The 21679-nt window shown below is 41.4% G+C and overlaps 1 protein-coding gene across 1 annotated transcript; it reads left to right on the forward strand.

Annotated features, from left to right (window-relative positions):
- The first annotated feature begins 1766 nt into the window (after positions 1-1766).
- CGA (glycoprotein hormones, alpha polypeptide) lies at positions 1767-20069 on the forward strand. The gene is made up of 4 exons (XM_020879123.2): positions 1767-1844; positions 17746-17852; positions 18933-19117; positions 19729-20069. Exons 2-4 carry the CDS (start codon positions 17753-17755, stop codon positions 19804-19806), a joined length of 363 nt encoding a protein of 120 aa, XP_020734782.1. The 5' UTR covers positions 1767-1844; positions 17746-17752; the 3' UTR covers positions 19807-20069.
- Positions 20070-21679: the final 1610 nt, after the last annotated feature.

Here is a 21679-nt window from a genome sequence, read left to right on the forward strand (position 1 = left end):
TTACGTGGCAGAAATTCATGAAGAATGGTGATCCCAATCATCACCAGGAAAAGGTGAACAGGGGATTTACCTGGTGGCCCAGTGGCTAAGACTCTGCACTTCCATTACAGGAGACCGGGTCTAATCCCTGCACTAGATCCCTTGTTCTGCTAAAGATCCTGCACATCCCACAACTATGACCCAGCGCAGCCAAAAAACATATATCTTTTAAAGGTGATTGGATAGAGTAGATACTGGAAGAAACTGTGGAAGGAGGGTATGGAAATCTGAAAAAGGTGGAAGAACTGAAGCTGAAGGAGGATGCAAACAGGCTCCATTGTGGAAGCAGGACTGCGTCTCGGGCCGGACTGTGGACTCCGAGCTCTAAGCCCAGGATCTGTGGAAACGGCATTCCAACTGGAAAACCAGGCCCCCTGGGATGGAAGAGCCCCAGGGCTGGTACCTAGACTCTCCAATACCTAAAAGAATACCTTAATTATCTGTGTAACTGAATAGAATCATGCATTCTACTATGCTTATTGGGGTATGACCACAGGCCTATTGATAATTGTCCACTGTTAACTACCTAGGCTTAAGGCAGATGAATCACAGGTTAACTTTGATTGTGTCTTTCTTCTCCTTTGTTCAGACTAGTTCAGGGAATTTGGGGAGGCGGGTTTGGGCACACACACTTAGGGTATATAAGGTTTTCACACAAACTGGTCGGGGTCCTCGCCTAAGAGGAGACTCTGCCCGGGGCCGGCCGGGGTAATAATGCACTATCTGCACTGTCCTTCTGAGAGGGTGTGTTTCCCGGACCGTGTGGCTACAACAAACAAATCGACATATTGGAGATAATAAGCCCCAGAACAATTTTGTTTCCTTTGGTCCCTCTCTCCTTGTTAAACGAGAATCGCCTTTTGTGTTTACAGGGATCTCCCCCTGGGGAAGTACTTGGTACCTTGTGTCCAAGTTCTCACAGAAATGGCCCTAAGCAGAGTAGACGGAGGCAGGGACGGCTTTTAGGATCACAACCCTAAAGGCAGGATAGAAGCAGTCCTCATAGGAGCCTGAGGCTCTTGGTGAATTTTAGGAATACAGTGTACTGGGAATCTTGGAGCAAGATGTCCCACAGTTGGCAAGCTGCGACATTGAAATATTTTTCTGTTTAGGAAAAACTGAGCTTTACAAAAGTAAAGTGAGGGGGAAAAGGCAGAAATATTGGGAAGCAGTCAGTCCTTCTTAGCATCGCCTTATGCCTTCCCCATGCATCCTTATTAAAGCCTGATGCATGTTTAATTTTAGAAAAGTCTAAATACGTGTATGTTTTCTTTTTCTGTTTTCTACTGGGATAATGTTGTAAGGCTAGAAACGCTCCGTATCTAGAATCTGAATTTTACAGCCCTGCTTTTTTAAGTAAACATCAGGTACTTAGCTAATTAAATATAATACTTGTAGGATCTTGTTTATAGGAAAGTGTCAACTTTCAGGATGTTGTGTATAAGTCTTGATAAAATTATGTAGAAAATAACAGAGTACTCATGTTTCATAGGCTGACCTTGCAGTCAACACCACCTGAAAATGGCTCAAAACAAAAAATAATCTAAGGGCTGAAACAAGATAAGATCAAATGGATGCCATGGTAATTATGTGAAGTACCATTCAATCACTGGGTGGAATTTACTGTTGATCCCTGGGCTTAGATGCAGGTGGGAACATGCAGCTTTTCTGACTCTGCTGGTATATAAGGCAGGTGAAGACTTTAATAAAAGCAGTTGCTGAGAAATCACAAGACAAAGCTAAAATTCTTCTTCAGATCCACAATCAACTGCCCTGACTACATTCTGCAAAAAGTCCAGAGGACGGTAATATGAATGAAATAATTTGTGGGATTTTAGTTGAGGGGTAAAATATTTGAGGACACAAGGGAGCTGGTTGTGCATAAACCCTCATAAGAAGAGAGACAGGCATTTACGCATTCTCCTTTCAGCACTCATGATTGAATTGGGAGGAAGTCTGCAAAATTGTGGTCTGTGATCACAGGCTAAGATGTTATCTAACTGAAGCCAGAAACCAACTGTCTCCTGCTGTGATGTGTGAGTGTCTGTCAGTAACTAAAAATTTTTCTCAAGAAATATTGGCTGTCATTTGAAAGGCATCCGTTTCAGTGGCTTCCAGGGGTCAGGTAGGGGGAGAGTAGACCTTATGGAAGTTGCTGATACTGTTTCGTCATCAGGTTTTAAACGACGCTCAGCTGTATTCAAGCTGGTCAGTGGTAAACCAGCTCACCTGTTCAGCACAATGACCATAGCTTTGCATATCTTTTCAAACAGATCTTCTTGGGTAGACTTGAATTGTAACACTGAAATCTCTTGAACAACATGTTTCCTTTTCCTTCTTTCATAGAATGCCACTAAGGTAAGTGTCAGTAGTATTTCCCACTGTTACTGATGGACCTTGCAATTCAACATCACTTGGCTAATTCGAATTTGTTTGTTCTGCTGAGTTTCCAGAAATGTTTGCTAACAGTTACATTTGCATCAGTGCTTCGTAGAATGGGAGCTAGTGCTTTCCCTGCCCCACCCCACCCCCCATTATTTTTGAGAAACAGGATTTGGGCAAATAGAAGAATTATGAGCTGACACTACATGGGTCTCACAGGAATACAGAAGCTTCATGTCACTTTCATGGGAACTTTGTTTTCCTATGTTCTACTATCCTCTCTCTATCCAAAAAGAAGATATTTTATATTAGAACAGAGGAATATTTTTAAGCTTCTGAAGATGTCTTTTAAATAACTACTTAACACCAATTCAATTACTCACAATATTGGTCACCCAATATTTTGATTCTAATACTTAGCTATAGTCTTGAGTTATTTTTAAGTGATAAGAACAATCACCATTTATGAAAAGTTTGTGTCTTCATTTTAACTTTGACTTTGCTTTAAGTTTCTTTTCCCCCTTTTCTTTCTTTTTTTTGCAGTAATAGAGTTGTTGGAATTTTGAGTCATATTTCTCACCATTTCTTGCTGAAGATAGTAGCATGTGAACAGTGTGAGAAAAGCAATTTATTATGTTCCAGAACAAATTCTCAGTTTTATTGTGTATTTCTCAAATATACATTAAAACTCAAAGTAAGCGTTAGGAGACAAAATAGTAAAATTAGAACGTAATGTGCATTTTGTTAAAAAATAGATCAAGATATTCTGCTTTTACAAAGAGAAAGTGCACAGGAATCAGTTCATATTTCCATTGAGAACAGCATGATCTACAGCACCAAACTTCCATTTTTATAGACTGTAAATCCCAGAGTAGTTTACTATCAATTTATGATCCTTGCAAATTCTGGGTTTGGTGTGTAACATTATAGCATTGCCCGTTGTTGTTGCTCAGTCGATAAATTGTGTCTGACTCCGCAACCCCATGGACTGCAGCACAACAGGCGTCCCTGGCCTTCACTATCTCCTGAAGCAGGCTGAAACTCATGTCCACTGAGGCAGGGATGCTATCCAACTGTCGATCCTCTGTCGTCCCCTTCTCCTCCTGCCCTCAGTCTTTCCCAGCATCAGGGTCTTTTCCAGTGAGTTGGCTCTTCGCATCAGGTGGCCAAAGTATTGGAACTTCAGCTTCAGCATCAGTCTTTCCAATGAATATTCAGGGTTGTTTTCCTCTAGGACTGCCTGGTTTGATCTCCTTGATGTCCAGGGTAACCTCAAGAGTCTTCTCCAGCATGGCAATTTGAAAGCATCATTTCTTTGGCATTCACATTCTATATACGGTCCAGCTCTCCTGTCCATATGTTACTATCAGAAAGACCATAGCACTGACTACACTCACTGTAATATTGTACAAGAGAATCCGCTAATTCCTTGATTCCTCAGAGCTAACACTACAGAAAGGCTCCAGTATTCTTTGTTCACGGGGTCTGTGAGGGAGAGAGCAAGAGTGATTGAGAGTGGGCTGAGGCTAGAGTGGGAGCTGAATCAAGGGCAGTGTTAGGAACTGAATTTGAAAAGACAACAGCGTGCTCCATGCTTAAATCAATGCTCTGAAGAGTTTGGATTACCTGTGTGCTTCTGGGCAGGTGAAGGGCACGATCTTAGGATCAGCTCACTCTCCAAATGATATTGGCAAATCCTTTCACTTTTCTGAAATAGGTGCCATAATGCTTTCCCTATAGAACTGTAGAGAGAATGGATATGAAACCTCATGCGTGGGGCTTCCCTGGTGATCCAGGCACTAAGACTTGATCTTCCAATGCAGGGGTATGAATTCTGTCCCTGGTCCAGGAGCTAAGATCCCACATGCCTTGAGGCCAAAAAACGTAAAATATAAGCACTATTGTAACAAGTTCAACAAAGATTTTAAAAATGATCTACATCCAAAAAAAATGTTTTTTAAAAAGCCAATGATTGTCTGCTTTTCTCACTCCCATTAATCAGACACTAGTTCTCATAACTTGATCAGATATAAATTGTCTCTTTATCTGAATGAAATCCCTTTCTTAAGGTTGTTCTGAAGAAGGTGAAGTCAGAAACATATGCAAAATAAAAAGCTACACAAGCAAATGATCTTTAAGCTGGTACAGCATAATGTTGCTCTAAACGAAAAGACGTCAGTGTTTTATTTATGTATATGGTTGTGCTAGTGGTAAAGAATCCGCCTGCCTATGCAGGAGACATAAGAGACACGGGTTCGATCCCTGGATAGGGAAGATCCCCTGGAGGAGGAAATGGCAACCCACTCCAGTACTGTTGCCTGGAGAATCCCCATGGATAGAAGGGCCTGGTGGGCTACAGTCTGTAGGATTGCCAGAAATCAGACACGAATGAAGCAACTTAGCAATTATAGCATATCACCTGAAAAAACAGTTTAAGAAGCTCATTGTGAAATATAAAAATTTGAAGGCAGTTTAGGAATATGGGATTCAGAGCTTGGAGTTGTAAAGAGACATTCTAAAATCTTAGCTCTGCCAGTGATGAATGTTATAAACTTGCCTGGGTCACTTCACTTATAGAATTTCTTTATCTCTCTGCCAAAATGAAATGAATACCTCACAGTGTTACCATCAGCATTAAATATATTTGTGTGTTGAAGGTGCTCAAAAGAATACCTAGCACACACAAGTACTCAGTTAATGGTAGGTTTTCTTGTTAAAGTGGAAGTTATTATTATTACTGATTTCAGTATGACAGGTACTGTGAACAATGCTAACTCCAAGTTTTTCACACTTTTCTCCCTAATAGATTAACTGAATGTGTGTTAGATAAATTACACCCCGCAGAGGAAAAGCAGCAGAAGAAAGAGGAGAGGAAAGACTGGGGTCCCGTATCTCAGACCCCAGAGGAGAGGCTTTATTACAAGACGGGCAGCTGTTCTGGTTACCTCTTACTGTGCATCGCAGCACTGAAAAGCTTAGCGGGTAAAACAGAAAGTTGCGATTATCTCTCAAGGTTCTGCAGGTGGATTGGGCAGTTTTTACTTACGTGTCTGTTGAATGTGTTACACTACTGTTTCTGTTTTATGTTTGGCTTCTTGGCTGCGAGGCATGTAGGATCTTAGTTCCCCAACCAGGAATCCACGCCGCAGCTCCTGCCCTGGAAGGCGAAGTCTTAGCCCCCAGGCCGGCTGGGCGGCCCTCGGGCAGCCCTCACCTTCCGCTTCTCATGCGTCTGTGGTCTGCCGGTGGCTGGGGCCAGAGTCCCGAAGGCCTGCCGGGGCGGGTCATCCCGAGGGCCGCTTTACGCATTGCTTTCGGGCCTCTTTCTCTCCATGTGGCGGCTCACTCTCAGGGCAGGTCCACGTGGCTCACAGCCTTCTGGGAGCGCGGTGGTCTCCGCGTGGTCGTCCCGCGTGGCCGCGGGCCCCGAGGACGCGGGAAGCAGGAGCGCCGGGTCCGCGCGGGGCTGCCGCCGTGACTGGCGCGGTGCTGGCCTGCGGTGAGGGGCCTCCCTCGGCGTGAGCAGCCACGGAGCCCGCCTAGAGCCGCGGGGTGCAGAGACACACACGCAGCTTTTGGGTGTGGAAGTAGCAGGGTCATGCTGCAGAGTGAATGAGACCGAGAGCGCTTTTTGTGTCCATATCTCGGGAAGTACACTTCCATAGCGGAGCAAACTTAGGGGTGATAAACCGTAAGGGGACTGCTTTTTGCAGTTCTGCTCTGTTTTTATCGCAGGAAAATAATGCTTATAAAGCAGGGCGCTGGGAATGAGAAATCTACAATCTCAGGCCCGTATCACAGATGAGAGACTTTAGGGCAACGTTTGTATGACTTAGTGCTTTTAAATGGAAATCATAGTTGGTATGCCAAATGCATGAAAATAGCTCAAATAAACATTAAAAATGTTCTCACAAATTTTAAAAGTTACAGGGAAGGTTCTTACATTGCTACAATAGTGCGCTGTGTAAAACTGTTCTGGCTTCCGGATGTTTTACTTTTCCGTGTGATAAGTTGACACTAGTCAACGTTTTGTTCCTGAGAGCATTTATAACTGCAATAATGTTGAATTAAAAAAAGATAGAGTAGTTTTAAACAACAAATATTTGAATTTCTCATTTAAAACAGTATTTTTATGGTGCATAGAATTTGTCCTATCTAAATTTCTTGCTGATTTAGTTTGCAGAGAAGTTAAAAAATGCTTATTGGCTAGAAAAGCCAGAAGGGTCTAATGGTAGAGCTCAGATTTTAATTACATAATTATGACAACAGTCTGAAGCACCTTAATATAACAATTAAAGTGGAACGTGTACATCTTATTTTAAGTCCCTTAAATTTAGTCAGTTAAGAAAAGAGGCTTCTCACATACAGATGGCCAACAAACACATGAAAAGATGCTCAACACTGCTCATTATTAGAGAAATGCCAATCAGAACTCCGGGGAAGTGCCCCCTCACCCGGGTCGGAAGGGCCGTATGTGAGTACATCACTGTGCTAGCGTAGCCGGCAAGTGGGAGTTTACTGCACGGCCCAGGGGCTCAGCTCAGCGCCCTGTGACCCGGGATGGGGCGGGAGGCGGGCGGGGTCCGGACTGAGGGACAGAGGACAAGGAGGGCGTAACACAGAACATAACGAAAGGGAGCTTCTCAAACATGACTGTTGCAAGGGATCATAAAGGAGCTGAAATTCCTATAATTCTGTGAGCATTTCAATTCCCTTCTAAATACTGCCTGCTCTTTGCCTTTTTTAAAAAAATGTTTAAAGGCCATCTTTTGTTCTTGTTTTTACAGGAACCCCTGTTTTTTGTTTGCTTTGGTTTGATTCTGTTTACAAAGTATAGTTGTGCACGTTGCACTTTATGTCTCTTGTCTGAGACCGCCCCTTTTGTTCGCTCTTTCTCTTCACTTCATGTGGAAAGTAAGTTGAGTCCCTTTTAGGATTTTGCGAAGCCATAAAGCACTGCTAAGTAGCTGATAAACAGAAATCCCAGCCCGGACACAGCTGCAGAGCTCTGTGACTTCACTGCCTTTCCTTTGGGAACGGGAGCGGTTTGTGACCACAGTGTTTGCCACCTCTGTGATTAGACTGGGGAAATTATGAGGACTGCTGAATACCTGAAGCTCTAGAACAAATGGCAAAATGGCAAAATATCTGTTTCCTACTGTCGTGGCTTTTGTCCCCATGAAGCATGCGTTCTGTATTCTCACTAGCTTTTCGCCCCTCCGTTTTCCTGTCCCCAGCCTATCAGATGCTTCAACGTCTGCAGATGCTTTTGCTGCAGCATTCGCCACTTGAACTCACACTTACTCAGCTTTGTATCTGGGTCAGAGAGCAGGAAACGTACTCATATTTGAGTCACTCATACTTGGCCCCGTGCCTGGTATGTAGCAGGTACTTACTCAGTCTTTAAATCTTTCAAAGGTTCAACTTGGACCTTAAATCTTGTGTTTCACAATGTTGAACTGTCAAATCATCCAAAGCTCAGATTTTCATATATTAGAGAAGATATTAATTATTCATATCAAAGAATGGATGAGGGGATTTGAGACAGATCTTGGGAGTATTAACCAGTGTCTCCCCATTCCATTCCCCCCGACCTCTCAGCCATCCTTTGACCATCAGTGAATGCACTGCTGGGTCTCAAGGTCACTTTGGGGCTTAGGAGAAATTTCGATGTCTACTTGGAAGAACTGAGAACTTGGAGGATTATTGAGGTTTGGGGCTGCAGCGTGGGATTGCAAAATACACACACTGCTGGACCTGGGATTCAAAATCTGTTATAAGACCAGGGTAAAAAACCACTTACTGACACTAGAGCACATGAAGAAAGAAAATGAGAAGTCAAGGCCGCTCAAGCTGAGCTTCCTGAGCACTGACCAAGCCATCCAGCAAGAGACAGTGGTGGTCAGTTGATAGGAGGTCGAGGTGAGCCTGTTCGGGGATCCACTCCCTGGGAGTTGGTAGGATAAAGGATGAAGGATGCTGAACATTCCACTTACCCCACGACTGTCCACATTCAGATCTTTCATCAAGGCCGAACTATTGCTATTCGCTGTTCCAGACACAGGTTGTGCTAGTGGTAAAGAACCCACCTACCAGTGCAGGAGATATAAAAAAAGCAGGTTTGATCCTTGGGTCAGGAAGATTCCCCTGGAGGAGGGCATGGCAAGCCACTCCAATATTCTTGCCTGGAGAATCCCATGGACAGAGGAGCCTGGTGGGCTGCAGTCCATAGAGTCACAAAGGGTCAGACACGACTGAAGTGACCGCACGGACATGTACGTACCAGGCAAGATGGTGAAGCTTACAGACCTCTCTTCAGTTTAACAAACATGTCGTGAATCCCTATCTCGTGCCAGGCAGTGTGCTGGGGATTAAAGGCTTTTCTTTCAAGGGTCCCTTTCATTAGCGATCCTTCACTGAAGGCAGCCTATTTTCTTCTTCTTGGTTGTCAGCTGGGCTAGATGGGACTAATGAGGTGAAACCTTAGGTTAACCCTCTAGAAATCAGTTAGATTTAATCTGTTTTGTTAACACAGAATTATGCTTTTACTCCTAACCAGTCATCTCAAAAGTGTGCTATGAATCAGTTGCACCTCCCAGTATGAAGAGTATGGATGAATCACCCCATCTATTACCACCTTCATAAAAATTGAAAACCTCATTCTCTGGCTGTGGGGATAGAAATGACAGCATCTTTGCAGATAAATAAAGGGCAGGATGTCACATTGTACCAAAGACTTGTCATCTTGGAATAATCTTTTATATATGTTATGTACATATATGTGTGTTCATGTACATACATGCATGTACAAACACATATACACACATCCACACATATTACATATGTAAATATACACATGTAATATTTATGTATCTATGTACACTTAATTTGCCTTGAAGCCTTTTAATAATAGGATAGATAGACTAGGACAATAGATTTCTCAATCCTGGCACCTTAATTTATAACCACTTTTTTTCTGATAAAAATAGAGTGGAGGAGCTGCAAAGAGAAGCCTTTTTATTGTTCACTCTCCCTAAGTTTTCACCGCTACAGCAGGTGAACTTTTCAAAAACGGCCACAAAAATGCATGCGGGCGTGCTAAGTCACTTCAGAGATTAGTATATCTGATTTAGATCAAGCGTGTTTTGCAAAATCGCATAAATCCCAGCTGAACATAATTATTGTTCCTGCCCTGGATCTTAATGTTTTTTTAATATATCATTTCATAAAATGACTCCTACCTGCAGCATATTTAACACTTACACATTCATATATTAACCAGCTACAAATCTTATAGCCAAGTGAGACTACATTGTCTCTAATGAATTTATTATCTGAAAATATTTTATTTAACTAAACGTTTATTCTAAGTTGTCATTCAAGAGTTATCTTGTTCCTCAGTATGAACGACAGCTCTACACAAGGAAGTTTTGACTGATACTATTACTGATCTAAAGTCCCAGTGGGGCTTCCCAGTTGGCGCGAGTGGTAAAGAACCTTCCTGACAATGTAGGAGGCATAAGAGACATGAGTTTGATCCCCAGGCTGGGAAGATCCTCTGGAGGAAGGCATGGCCACCCACTCCAGTCTTCTTGTCTAGAGAATCCCATGGACAGAGGAGCCTGGCGGGCTACAGTCCATGGGGTCACAAAAAAATTGAACAGGACTGAAGCGACTTAGCATGCATGCACACAAAGTCATGGTACAGCAAAACTGCATCTACTCTAGGCCTTGTGCTAGAAAGGGGGTAGGCTGGGGTCACAGTTTTTACCCTTTAGAAGCGTTACATGGATGGAAAGACAAATGTACGTAACTGGCTAGTATTCAGGACAGATTGTGGAACTTTATCTAAAAATCATAAGCAAAATTACAGGTAAATGCGGTGCAGAGTTATTTATTCTGCCTTTGAGGTAGGATGAAATATTCACCATGAAGCTGGTGGCCGGCAGCTCCTTAAACTAAGTCTAAGGTGATGGGCTGAGAAACGGGAGAAAGGCCTCACAGGTCAAGTTGAGCACACACACGTTTCCTTGGCCTCATGTTATTTTGATGGGGCAGGAGGGGAGGGCATGTTGAGTGGATGTTGAGATGGACTGTGGCGTTGGATGTCTAGAGTCTGTGATGCCTGCAGTGCCCTCACTCAGAATATGGAGAGGCTGGGATTAGTATATCTGATTTAGATCAAGCATTTTTTGCAAAATCGCATAAATCCCAGCTGAACATAATCATTGTTCCTGCCCTGGATCTTAACGTTTTTCTTCCAAATTCCCAAACAGAAAGACCTCAGCATGATTAGACTGATGAAAATGTTTGTTAAAATGTTTTCAGAAACACCTAGAATTTGAGGGTTAATCCCTTTTTGCTTGGTTAATCTCATCTCTTTTTAAAATGAAGACAAAGCCATTTCTGTCATTAAAAGCTGAAGCTATGGTGACTTGGTTCTGCTTTTTAAATCTTCCCCTCAGCATAAAGCAAAGCCTAAAATGTGCAGCAGCACTGTGCTCTCACTTTCTGCCATCTTGTTATAAATGCTTCTCTCTGAATTAATTCTGATATAATTGTTCACTGCATAATGCTGAATTTTCATAATATATGAGCTGCAATATCAAAGCATGAAAATGATACTAGTTTAAAAAGGAAACCCATTGCAATTCTGATATTTTCCCTGTGACTTTGTATATCACTTAAGAAGTTGTTCTCAAACTTTTGAATCTTAGAAACAGTTTAAGATCTTAAAAATTATTGAAGAGCTCAAAGAATTTTTTAATGAACTTATATTTATTAATAGTTTTTGATTTAGAGATTATGTTATGAGTTTTAAAATATTTATTCAATTAAAAACCACTTAAAAAACATGTTAGCATAGATAAAATATATTTATTAAAAAATGACAATTTCCAAAACAAAAAAGTCAGTGGGAAGAATGGAATTGTTTTACTTTTAAGCAAAAATTTAAACAGCACTGAGCTAATAGAATACAGCTACATTCTCACGTGCTTCTTTATTCACTCTGTTACAGTATCGTATACTATATGGCCTCTAGAATATTTCACTGAACACTCATGAGGGGTAAGGGTGAAAAACCCAAATAACATCTTAGTATTGTGAAAATAATTTTGACCTCCCAGACCCACTGAAAGTCTTTAGGATCCTCAGATCACTTGTTGAGAGCCACTGACTTAGGACAATATTTATTCAGTGTTAATCATGGATGAAGATAAATAAAACCCCTAAATACTAGGCATAAGTATACAGATCAGGTAGAAATAATGACATACATATGTTTTAGCCTTACCAATGTGTGCATAGTCTGCTTTCTGTTTTATAAACTGTTAGTTCTGCTGTCTGACAAATTATTCTTATAAGATGTATGGGTTTATATAAACATCTGGCAAAAGCATGGTCTTATTATGTCAGTCCACATGAAAAATAGCCACAAGTTTTGAATCATGTGAAATTTTAAGACTCATTGTGAAATGTTTTTTTTTTTTAAAGAAACTTTTGGTTTTGATAAATTGTAGATTTAGAGGAAGTTGCAGAAAAACACGCGGGGAAGTCCTGAGTGCTCTTAGCGAGCTCCCCCAGGAGCACTTCCCAGGGGGCTTAGTGGGGGAGGAACCTGCCTTTCCACGCAGGATACAGGAGAGAGGGTCTGAGCCCTGGGCTGGGGAGATCCCCTGGAGGAGGAGATGGCAGCCCACTCCAGTGTTCTTGCCTGACAAACCCCACGGGCAGAGGCGCCTGGCAGGTCCATGGGATCTCAGAGGGTCGGACACAATTGGGCCAGCGAGCACACACACCGCAAACCCCGCCAGAGGACCTTCCGTGACGGCAGGACAGAGGGGAAGCCAGGAGACTGACGCTGCTGCGGCACAGAGTTGCTGTGGATTTCACCAGTGCCGTGTGTGTTTCTCTGCAGTCTCACCCTGAGTGTGTTTTAGTGTATCCCTATCACAATCAAGATAAAGAACTCTTCCGTCGCCACAGGCTCCCTGATGCCATCTTTGTATAGTCACACTCATTTACTCCCATCAACTCCCTCTCCAATACTAACTCCTCAAAACTGTTCATCTATTCTCCACCTCTCTACTTTTATTATTTCAAAAGTGTTATATAAATGGAATCATACAGTATGCAGCCTTCCCTCGGCATGATACCCTTGAGATCCATCCAAGTTGCGTGTCTGTCAATAATGCGTTCCTCTTTGCTGCCACACCATGCTCTCTGGTATGGAGCTACCAGTGTTTGCATAACCAACCGTTCCTCTCCATCCACCCGAGGGCAGCTGGATCATTTGAGTTTGGGGCTGTTACAAGTAAAGCTGCTCTGAACTTCTGTGTACAAGTTTTACTTGAACATAGTTTTCATTTCTCTGAGACAAATGCCCAAGTGTAACTGTTGGTCTACATGGTAAGTACATGTACATACAGTTTTATAAGAAACTTCCAAACTATTTTCCACAGAGGTTGTACCATTTTATATTCCCAACCAGCAAAGTTTGAATTATCCTGTTTCTTCGCATCCATTTGATGTTATTTTTGTTTTATCTGTTAGGTATGTAATATCTCATTGTGGTTTTAATTCCCATGTCCCTAACGGTTGATGTAGAATATTTTAAATGTGCTAATTTGCCTTCTATATGGGCTTCTCTAGTAGCTCAGCTGGTAAAGAAACTGCCTTCAATGCAGGAGACCCTGGCTCAATTCCTGAGTTGGGAAGGTCCGCTGGAGAAGGGATAGGCTGCCCACTCCCGTATTCTCGGGCTTCCCTGTGCTCAGCTGGTAAAGAATCTGCCAGCAATGTGGGAGACCTGGGTTTGATCCCTGGGTTCTATATATCTTTTCCAGGGCAATGCCCATTTAGCTGGTAAAGAATATGCCAGCAATGCGGGAGACCTGCGTTTGATCCCTGGGTTCTATATATCTTTTCCAGGGCAATGCCCATTTAGCTGGTAAAGAATCTGCCAGCAATGTGGGAGACCTGCGTTTGATCCCTGGGTTCTATATATCTTTTCCAGGGCAATGCCCATTTAGCTGGTAAAGAATCTGCCAGCAATGTGGGAGACCTGCGTTCGATCCCTGGGTTCTATATATCTTTTCCAGGGCAATGCCCATTTAGCTGGTAAAGAATCTGCCAGCAATGCGGGAGACCTGCGTTCGATCCCTGGGTTCTATATATCTTTTCCAGGGCAATGCCCATTTAGCTGGTAAAGAATCTGCCAGCAATGCGGGAGACCTGCGTTCGATCCCTGGGTTCTATATATCTTTTCCAGGGCAATGCCCATTTAGCTGGTAAAGAATCTGCCAGCAATGCGGGAGACCTGCGTTCGATCCCTGGGTTCTATATATCTTTTCCAGGGCAATGCCCATTTAGCTGGTAAAGAATCTGCCAGCAATGCGGGAGACCTGCGTTTGATCCCTGGGTTCTATATATCTTTTCCAGGGCAATGCCCATTTAGCTGGTAAAGAATCTGCCAGCAATGCGGGAGACCTGCGTTTGATCCCTGGGTTCTATATATCTTTTCCAGGGCAATGCCCATTTAGCTGGTAAAGAATCTGCCAGCAATGCGGGAGACCTGGGTTCGATCCCTGGGTTCTATATATCTTTTCCAGGGCAATGCCCATTTAGCTGGTAAAGAATCTGCCAGCAATGCGGGAGACCTGGGTTCGATCCCTGGGTTCTATATATCTTTTCCAGGGCAATGCCCATTTAGCTGGTAAAGAATCTGCCAGCAATGCGGGAGACCTGCGTTCGATCCCTGGGTTCTATATATCTTTTCCAGGGCAATGCCCATTTAGCTGGTAAAGAATCTGCCAGCAATGCGGGAGACCTGCGTTTGATCCCTGGGTTCTATATATCTTTTCCAGGGCAATGCCCATTTAGCTGGTAAAGAATCTGCCAGCAATGCGGGAGACCTGCGTTTGATCCCTGGGTTCTATATATCTTTTCCAGGGCAATGCCCATTTAGCTGGTAAAGAATCTGCCAGCAATGCGGGAGACCTGCGTTTGATCCCTGGGTTCTATGTATCTTTTCCAGGGCAATGCCCATTTAGCTGGTAAAGAATCTGCCAGCAATGCGGGAGACCTGCGTTTGATCCCTGGGTTCTATGTATCTTTTCCAGGGCAATGCCCATTTAGCTGGTAAAGAATCTGCCAGCAATGCGGGAGACCTGCGTTTGATCCCTGGGTTCTATGTATCTTTTCCAGGGCAATGCCCATTTAGCTGGTAAAGAATCTGCCAGCAATGCGGGAGACCTGCGTTTGATCCCTGGGCTCTATGTATCTTTTCCAGGGCAATGCCCATTTAGCTGGTAAAGAATCTGCCAGCAATGCGGGAGACCTGCGTTCGATCCCTGGGCTCTATATATCTTTTCCAGGGCAATGCCCATTTAGCTGGTAAAGAATCTGCCAGCAATGCGGGAGACCTGCGTTTGATCCCTGGGCTCTATTTATCTTTTCCAGGGCAATGCCCATTTAGCTGGTAAAGAATCTGCCAGCAATGTGGGAGACCTGCGTTTGATCCCTGGGTTCTATGTATCTTTTCCAGGGCAATGCCCATTTTCCAACTGGATTTCTTTTTCTACTGACTTTTGAGAGTTCTTTATACATTCCAAATGCTAGTCCTTTGTTAGATATGCAGCTTGCACACGTTTTCTCCAAGTCTGTATCTTGCAGTTTCGTCCTCTTTGAGAGTTAACTCATAATTTAGATGAGGTCCAATATATCGATTTTCTTTTTATAAGTTTTTTTTTTTTTGTCTACTCTAAAAACTCTTCACCTAGAACCTGCCCCCCCCCCCAATTTTTTTCCTAATAATTTTATGATTTCACATTTTACAGTTAAATGGATGGTCCATTTTGAATTAGTTTTCTTTTTTTAACTTTTTGAAAACAATTATTTACAATTGGAGGATAATTGCTTTACAATGTTGTGTTGGTTTCTGCCGCCCAAGGACATGAATCAGCTGCAAGAATACACGTATTCCTTCCCTCTTGAGCCTTCCTCCCCCCACCCCAGGGAATCAATGTTCATCTAAGGTGTGAGATTTACACTGAGGTGTTTTGTTTATATGTCCTGCTTTTGTATTTGTTTTGCCTATGGATGTCCAATTGTTATAGCAGCCATTGTTGGAATGTCGAACTCCTCTGTTAAATTGCTCTGACATCTTTGTCAAAAGCCGCCTGGGCATATTTATGTAGAGTCTGTGTTTTGGTTCTCTGTTCTGTCCCATTGGTCTCGGTCCTGTCTGTCCTTCTGCTAATATCATGCTGTTCTGATTACTGCAGTTGCGTTATAAGACTCAATGCTTAACCAGGAAGCCTGTCTCCTCCCTCCGTGTTTCTACGATTGCTTCAGCTGTTCCAGATCCTTCGCCATTCAGTAATCATTAACTTCTCTGTGTGTACAAAAGCTGTGCTAGGATTTTGATGGACATTTCACTAAGCATAGGGATCAATTTGAAGAGAACTGACATCTTTACTATGTCGAGTCTTCCAATCCATGAACATGATTTGTCTCTCCATTTATTTAGGTCTTCTTTGATTTACTTCATCGATACTTCGTAATTTTCAGCATACAAGTCTTGTTCATATTTCATTAGATTTATACTTAAGTATTTTATTTTCTTTGGAGTGAGTATAAATAGTATTTGTGTTTTAATTTGTTTCCACATTATTGTTTTTAGTATATAGACATGTAGTTGATTTTTGTATGTTGTTCTTGTCATTCAATCTTGCTTCCTGAACTCACTAATTAATTCCAGGACCTTTTTTGTAGGTTCCTTGTTTTGTTTTTTTAAATGTAGATGATCATATCATCTCTAAATAGGGACAGTTTTACTTCTTCCTTTTAAATTTGTGGTTATGCGCTGGCTAGAATGTCTAGTACTATATTGAATAAGAGTGATGAGAATGGGCACCCTCACTGTGTTTCTGAGCTTCAGAGGAAAGCATTAGGTTTTTCACATTAAGTATGATATTATCTGTAGGTTACCTGTAGGTTTTTATAAATGCTCTTTATCCAGTCTTTATCAAGTTGAGAAAACTTTTGGTTCTTGTTTGCTGAGAGTGTTTGTTATGAAAGAGTATTGGATTTTGTCAAAAGCTTTCCTGTGTCGATTGGTATAATCATATGGTTCTTTTCTTTATTCTTTTGATATGGTGGATTACAATTAAGTGATTTTCAAATATTGAACCAGTCTTGACTATTGCGAATTATTTCCAGTCGGTTGTGTTGAATAATTTTTCTTATACATTACTGTATTCAATTTGCTATTATTTTGTTTAGGATTTGCCCATCTAAATATGAGATAAAAAAATAAATTTCATGAGATGTACCAATCTCTTGTTTTCTTTCTTTGTTCTGTATATTTCTGGCTTTTGTGTCAGGGTAATCCTGGCCTCATAAATTGAGTTGGGAACTGTTCCCTCTTCCATTTTATAAAAGTGATTCTGTAAAATTGGTGTTAATTCTTTAAGTGTTCTGAATTGTATTTTCACAGGTAATTGATTCTGTCTCTTATCTTTCATGGTTTGAACATAAGCTCTTTAAATAAACAAGGATAAAAGTCTGCCCCTTTTATCTTAAACGAGATTTTTCTAAAACATGTAGAGATAAAACCCAATTCTTAAATGCAGTTAATATCTGGATGTGATTAATCATTCGCTGACCTTACTTAACATGATTCATGCATTCAGAATGCTTAGGTAAAGCTGTACTGCAGGTATAGATAAGTTAGGAAGTGCATTTAGGAAAGCTTTGATTAATCTACCTGCTGTCTATTCTTGCCACATTGTTGGATTAGCATTTACTTTGCAATTCATAACTAGCTTTACAACTCAGCTACCCCCAGTGAATAAAAAACGAGAGAGGCATTGTCATTTCCTTCTGTTCTCCCACGTGGAACTAGGAAGGATGGGCTCAAATACTGTTTATTTTATAAATCATATTTAAGCTTGTCTATTTATCCATCCATCTATCCATCTTATAGATATCCTTAGATATTATCTATTGAAGTTTCATATTTTATAAATAAGGTAATTAAAGATTCTTAACAGGATGTTACGATTTTGGAAACAGAATTTCTTTTTGTTATCATTATGCCTGGTTATACTGGTTGATATAAGAAATGAGAAGAGTCAATTCTCTACCCCTTTCCTAAAGAGAAATTGCTTTTTTATTTGTGGCTTTAAAGTGTATTGGGAGCTGTAGGCCAAGGAGTTAAGACATTGATGACTTAGTTGCAGCAATGTTAAAGCTACTGGGTGTGGTTATGCCTGTTAAGTCAATTTTATAGTAACTTTTTTTCCTATGTCTGTTTTGCAGAAGAGCCATGGATTACTACAGAAAATATGCAGCTGTCATTCTGGCCATATTGTCTCTGTTTCTGCAAATTCTCCATTCCTTTCCTGATGGAGAGTTTACAATGCAGGGTGTGTGACCAAACTTGAGTTTGCAGTAACAAGAAAGCACACATTTCTAGATGAACATCAATAACTCCATTAATTACATTTATACCTCCTTTTCAAATGTGATAAATCTTTGCCATTGGGTATATATCAAGGCATTTTTAGATTGTGAACATTAAATTAGTTTCCAAAAATGTACAGTGAAAATGTTATTTTACATGTCCATTTAAATAGCAGCTTGTTCATTTCCATCTGAAATAGATTCCTGATTATTCTTTATCTGAGTTTTGCAAGCAAAAACTGCTCCTTATTCAGTTTAGCTTGTTGGTTTTTTTTTTTTTTTGCATTTCTCCCAGAAGATTTGGGATTTTTTTTAACATTGCCTTTGTAGATGAATTTTCATATCAGTTAACGAGTTAGAAAACAAAACCACTTTATGCAGTAAATTTTTTTGCTCTATTTTCTGAAAAATCTCGTATAGTAGCTGATACCACCCCATCTGCTATGAAACTGTGAGCTACTATTGGTGATGGTTTTTCTCCAGACAAGTGGTAATATTTTAACCCCTGTTCCAAGTGCAGATGCCAGATCTAGCAGCAGGCTGTCCCACTCACCAAGCTTTCTTGATTCTGACAAGTTTTCCTCTGTCAATATTTGGAGTTTCTATGGGAGAAAGGAATAGTAGATTCTAAAGTGCAAAATATTTTGCCTCTGGGCAAAACTCTTCTTTTGGATGAGCGTGGTGTTTTCATCTGTCTAGTCTTGCATTCCCTACAGACATACTATCAGCACTGGAAGTGAGAAGTCATTCCTAAAGAATCTTCTACCACTGAGATGTCCATGCCCAACTGCAAAATTATTTTCCTTTGAAAATAACTGTAGTCAGGACAAACAGATATTGTGTATGGAGGTGAACATACAACCAAAAAGTATTTATTTATTTTAATTTCCAATAGAAAAAAAGAATATTTGTTGTCCTGTAATAAGGAATAATTCATAGTTTTTAAAAATTCTTTTTGGATTATTTTACTCTTAGCCTTTTTCTTTCTTTCTCTCTTTTTTCTTTCTCTCTCTCTCTTTTAAACTTCTGTTTTTTGGTGATAGGTTGTCCTGAATGCAAGCTAAAGGAAAACAAATACTTCTCCAAGCCAGATGCTCCAATCTATCAGTGCATGGGCTGCTGCTTCTCCAGGGCATACCCCACTCCAGCGAGGTCCAAGAAGACAATGTTGGTCCCCAAGAACATCACCTCGGAAGCCACATGCTGTGTGGCCAAAGCGTTTACCAAGGTGAGGACTTACAGGGCCCCAGAAACTTTCTAACAGTTCAACCAGAGAAATGACCTCACAGCACATCCATGGGCTTCACACTGGAGGCAGCTAATGACCAGTCCTTCAGTGGGCATTTGTAGAGCGAAGGGCTGAGCTTGTCTGCTTTAATCAAGACAGTCAGCGGCCTTCTGGACACAGGCTGGATCTATCCAGAATGAAGAAAGTGGACAGAGGTGATACGGGGCAGGTTGGGAGAGAACATAGAATACTTACACAGTGCACATTGAAACATTCAGAATGAAAATATCAGCTGAAAAGGAGACTATGCAAATATAGCAAGCATCTATTTTTTAAAGGACTTATTTATTTGTTTGGCTGCACAGGGTCTTGGCTGTAGCACTCAGTATGTGGGAACTTTAGTTGTGGCAGGCGGGATCTAGTTCTCTGACAGGGATGGGAACCTGGGCCCCCTGCTAGGCACTGGACCAGCACAGAATTCCCACGTAGCAAGCATCTACTCAGTTCAGCTGGCTAGAGACAAGTTTACCGAGCAGTTTTCAATTTTGCTAGCCTAGCTGTCTATCCGCCTGCGTCTGTCTATCATCTACCCTTTTTTCCGTCCCCTTTAGGCCACGGTGATGGGAAACGTCAGAGTGGAGAACCACACCGACTGCCACTGCAGCACTTGTTACTACCACAAATCTTGAAGGGTTTGCGGTGGGCCGTGTTGGCGATGGCTGATTTGCTCAAAAGGAAAGCTGATTTGTCCAGTGTCTGTGGCTTTGTGAGAGAAAACCCTCCTTTTCCTTGCCATGCCATTTTTAACCTGCTTTGAGAATGTCCTGCAGCCTTATTGCTTTTCTCCTTATCCTACAATATAATCAGCAGCCTCGATCTTTTCATTTGGAATGAAATATGGCATTTAGCATGACCATAAGAAGCTGGTTCCACTGGAAATAAAGCCTTTTAAATCATCACTCTATCACTGAATTCTAATTTTTTCTGAAAAGTCTCAAGCCAGTTACTTTTGATAGGATTAATGGAAGGGAGTAAGCCGGTGGGTGAACTGGGTTCCCATGTAGTCAATGGCCTAATACTGGAGAATCTTATTCTAACCAAGCCTTCCAGAGAAAGCTGTGAGCCCCTCAGACAGTGGGCTACTCATGAGACAATCCATTGGGGTGAAGGAAGAAAATATAACTTCTATTTCTATTCATTTGCACATTGTCTTTAGATGTGCAAATAGAGTTTTGTAGTAGTGTGAGTTTTATAGAAGTTTCATAGTTACAGATACATTAAAAAATAGAACTGATAACAGATAAGGCTTTAAAAAAACTTCATTCATCACCAATTTGTCAAGATTCCATTTCAAAGTGAAAAACCAATTTCTAAGAGGTTGGTAAATACACCACATGGCAGGGTGAAAAATTAAAGTGAGTGCATGTACCTTTAAAGAATCACTGAAATGCACACACATTACTTAACTTGTTCATTCATTTATTTACATATGGTCTTGGGTGTATAAAATTTACAAATAAATACATATGTGGATATTGGGGATGTTTGGTCACAAGCTTTTTTACTGAAAATTTTCAATTAAAAAAAAAGGAAGAACACTGTTCTAAGATTTGGTAAAGCCAAAATCATCTCTAGTCTGAAGTTGCTTCACTGGCTTATGCCTGACCGTAGTTCCTGGCAGCCAGGTTATAACCAAACAGTGGCTAAGCTAAGGATAACATCCTCTACCATTCCATTTTTACATCCAGATGGGAATGGGCAAGTTATGAACAAAGAATTCGCTGGGTGCTCACTGGGGACCTGGAGGCAGACCAAGAACTTGCTCTTAGCTCTGTCCAAATGCTTAGGAGTAGCGCCAGGCTTCAAAACACATTTATTGTGCATTTATACTTATTAACAGAGATAGACCATGGTTTTTACCCACTAAGTTATATTAGCTATGGTAGAGATCAAAGCCACCCAAAAGTTCAATTCCTAAAGGAGCCAGAATTAAAAAAAAAAAAAACAAAAACACACTGGTTACAGCTAAGGCTTTCAAAAAAAATTCATTCATCACCAGTTTGTCAAGATCCCATTTCCGAGTGAAAAATCAATTTCTAACAGGTTGGTAAAAACACCAGGTGTTAGGATGAAAAATTAAAATGAGCACATGCACTTTTAAAGAAACACTGAAATGCACACACGTTAGCTTATTCATTTGCTTATTTATTACACATTTATTTAATGTCCAATAAGTGCTGGCCTGTGGTTAGATGTTGGAAGTTCAGAGATACCAGGATTCTCTGAAAGGTAAGATTGAGAAAACAATGGTGCTGATCATGGGCCATTCATTTGACTGATATTCACTGAGAATCTACACGCGTCAGGTCTTCAGAGCTTGTTTGGAGGGTACAGCAGGAGAAGAAAGCTAGGGATCCACCACTGACTGGAGAGCTCCTGTCCATCTGGGGGTCATCCTATTGGACAGACGGGAAGGAGTGAGCAACGAAAGAGGAACTGAACATGCCCATGGCCCTTCAGGGCAGCCAGATCTGCCCTGGAGGGTGCTACAGTCAGATCCAG

The sequence above is a fragment of the Odocoileus virginianus genome, chromosome 19, assembly GCF_023699985.2.
Source record: "Odocoileus virginianus isolate 20LAN1187 ecotype Illinois chromosome 19, Ovbor_1.2, whole genome shotgun sequence".
NCBI lineage: Eukaryota > Metazoa > Chordata > Mammalia > Artiodactyla > Cervidae > Odocoileus > Odocoileus virginianus.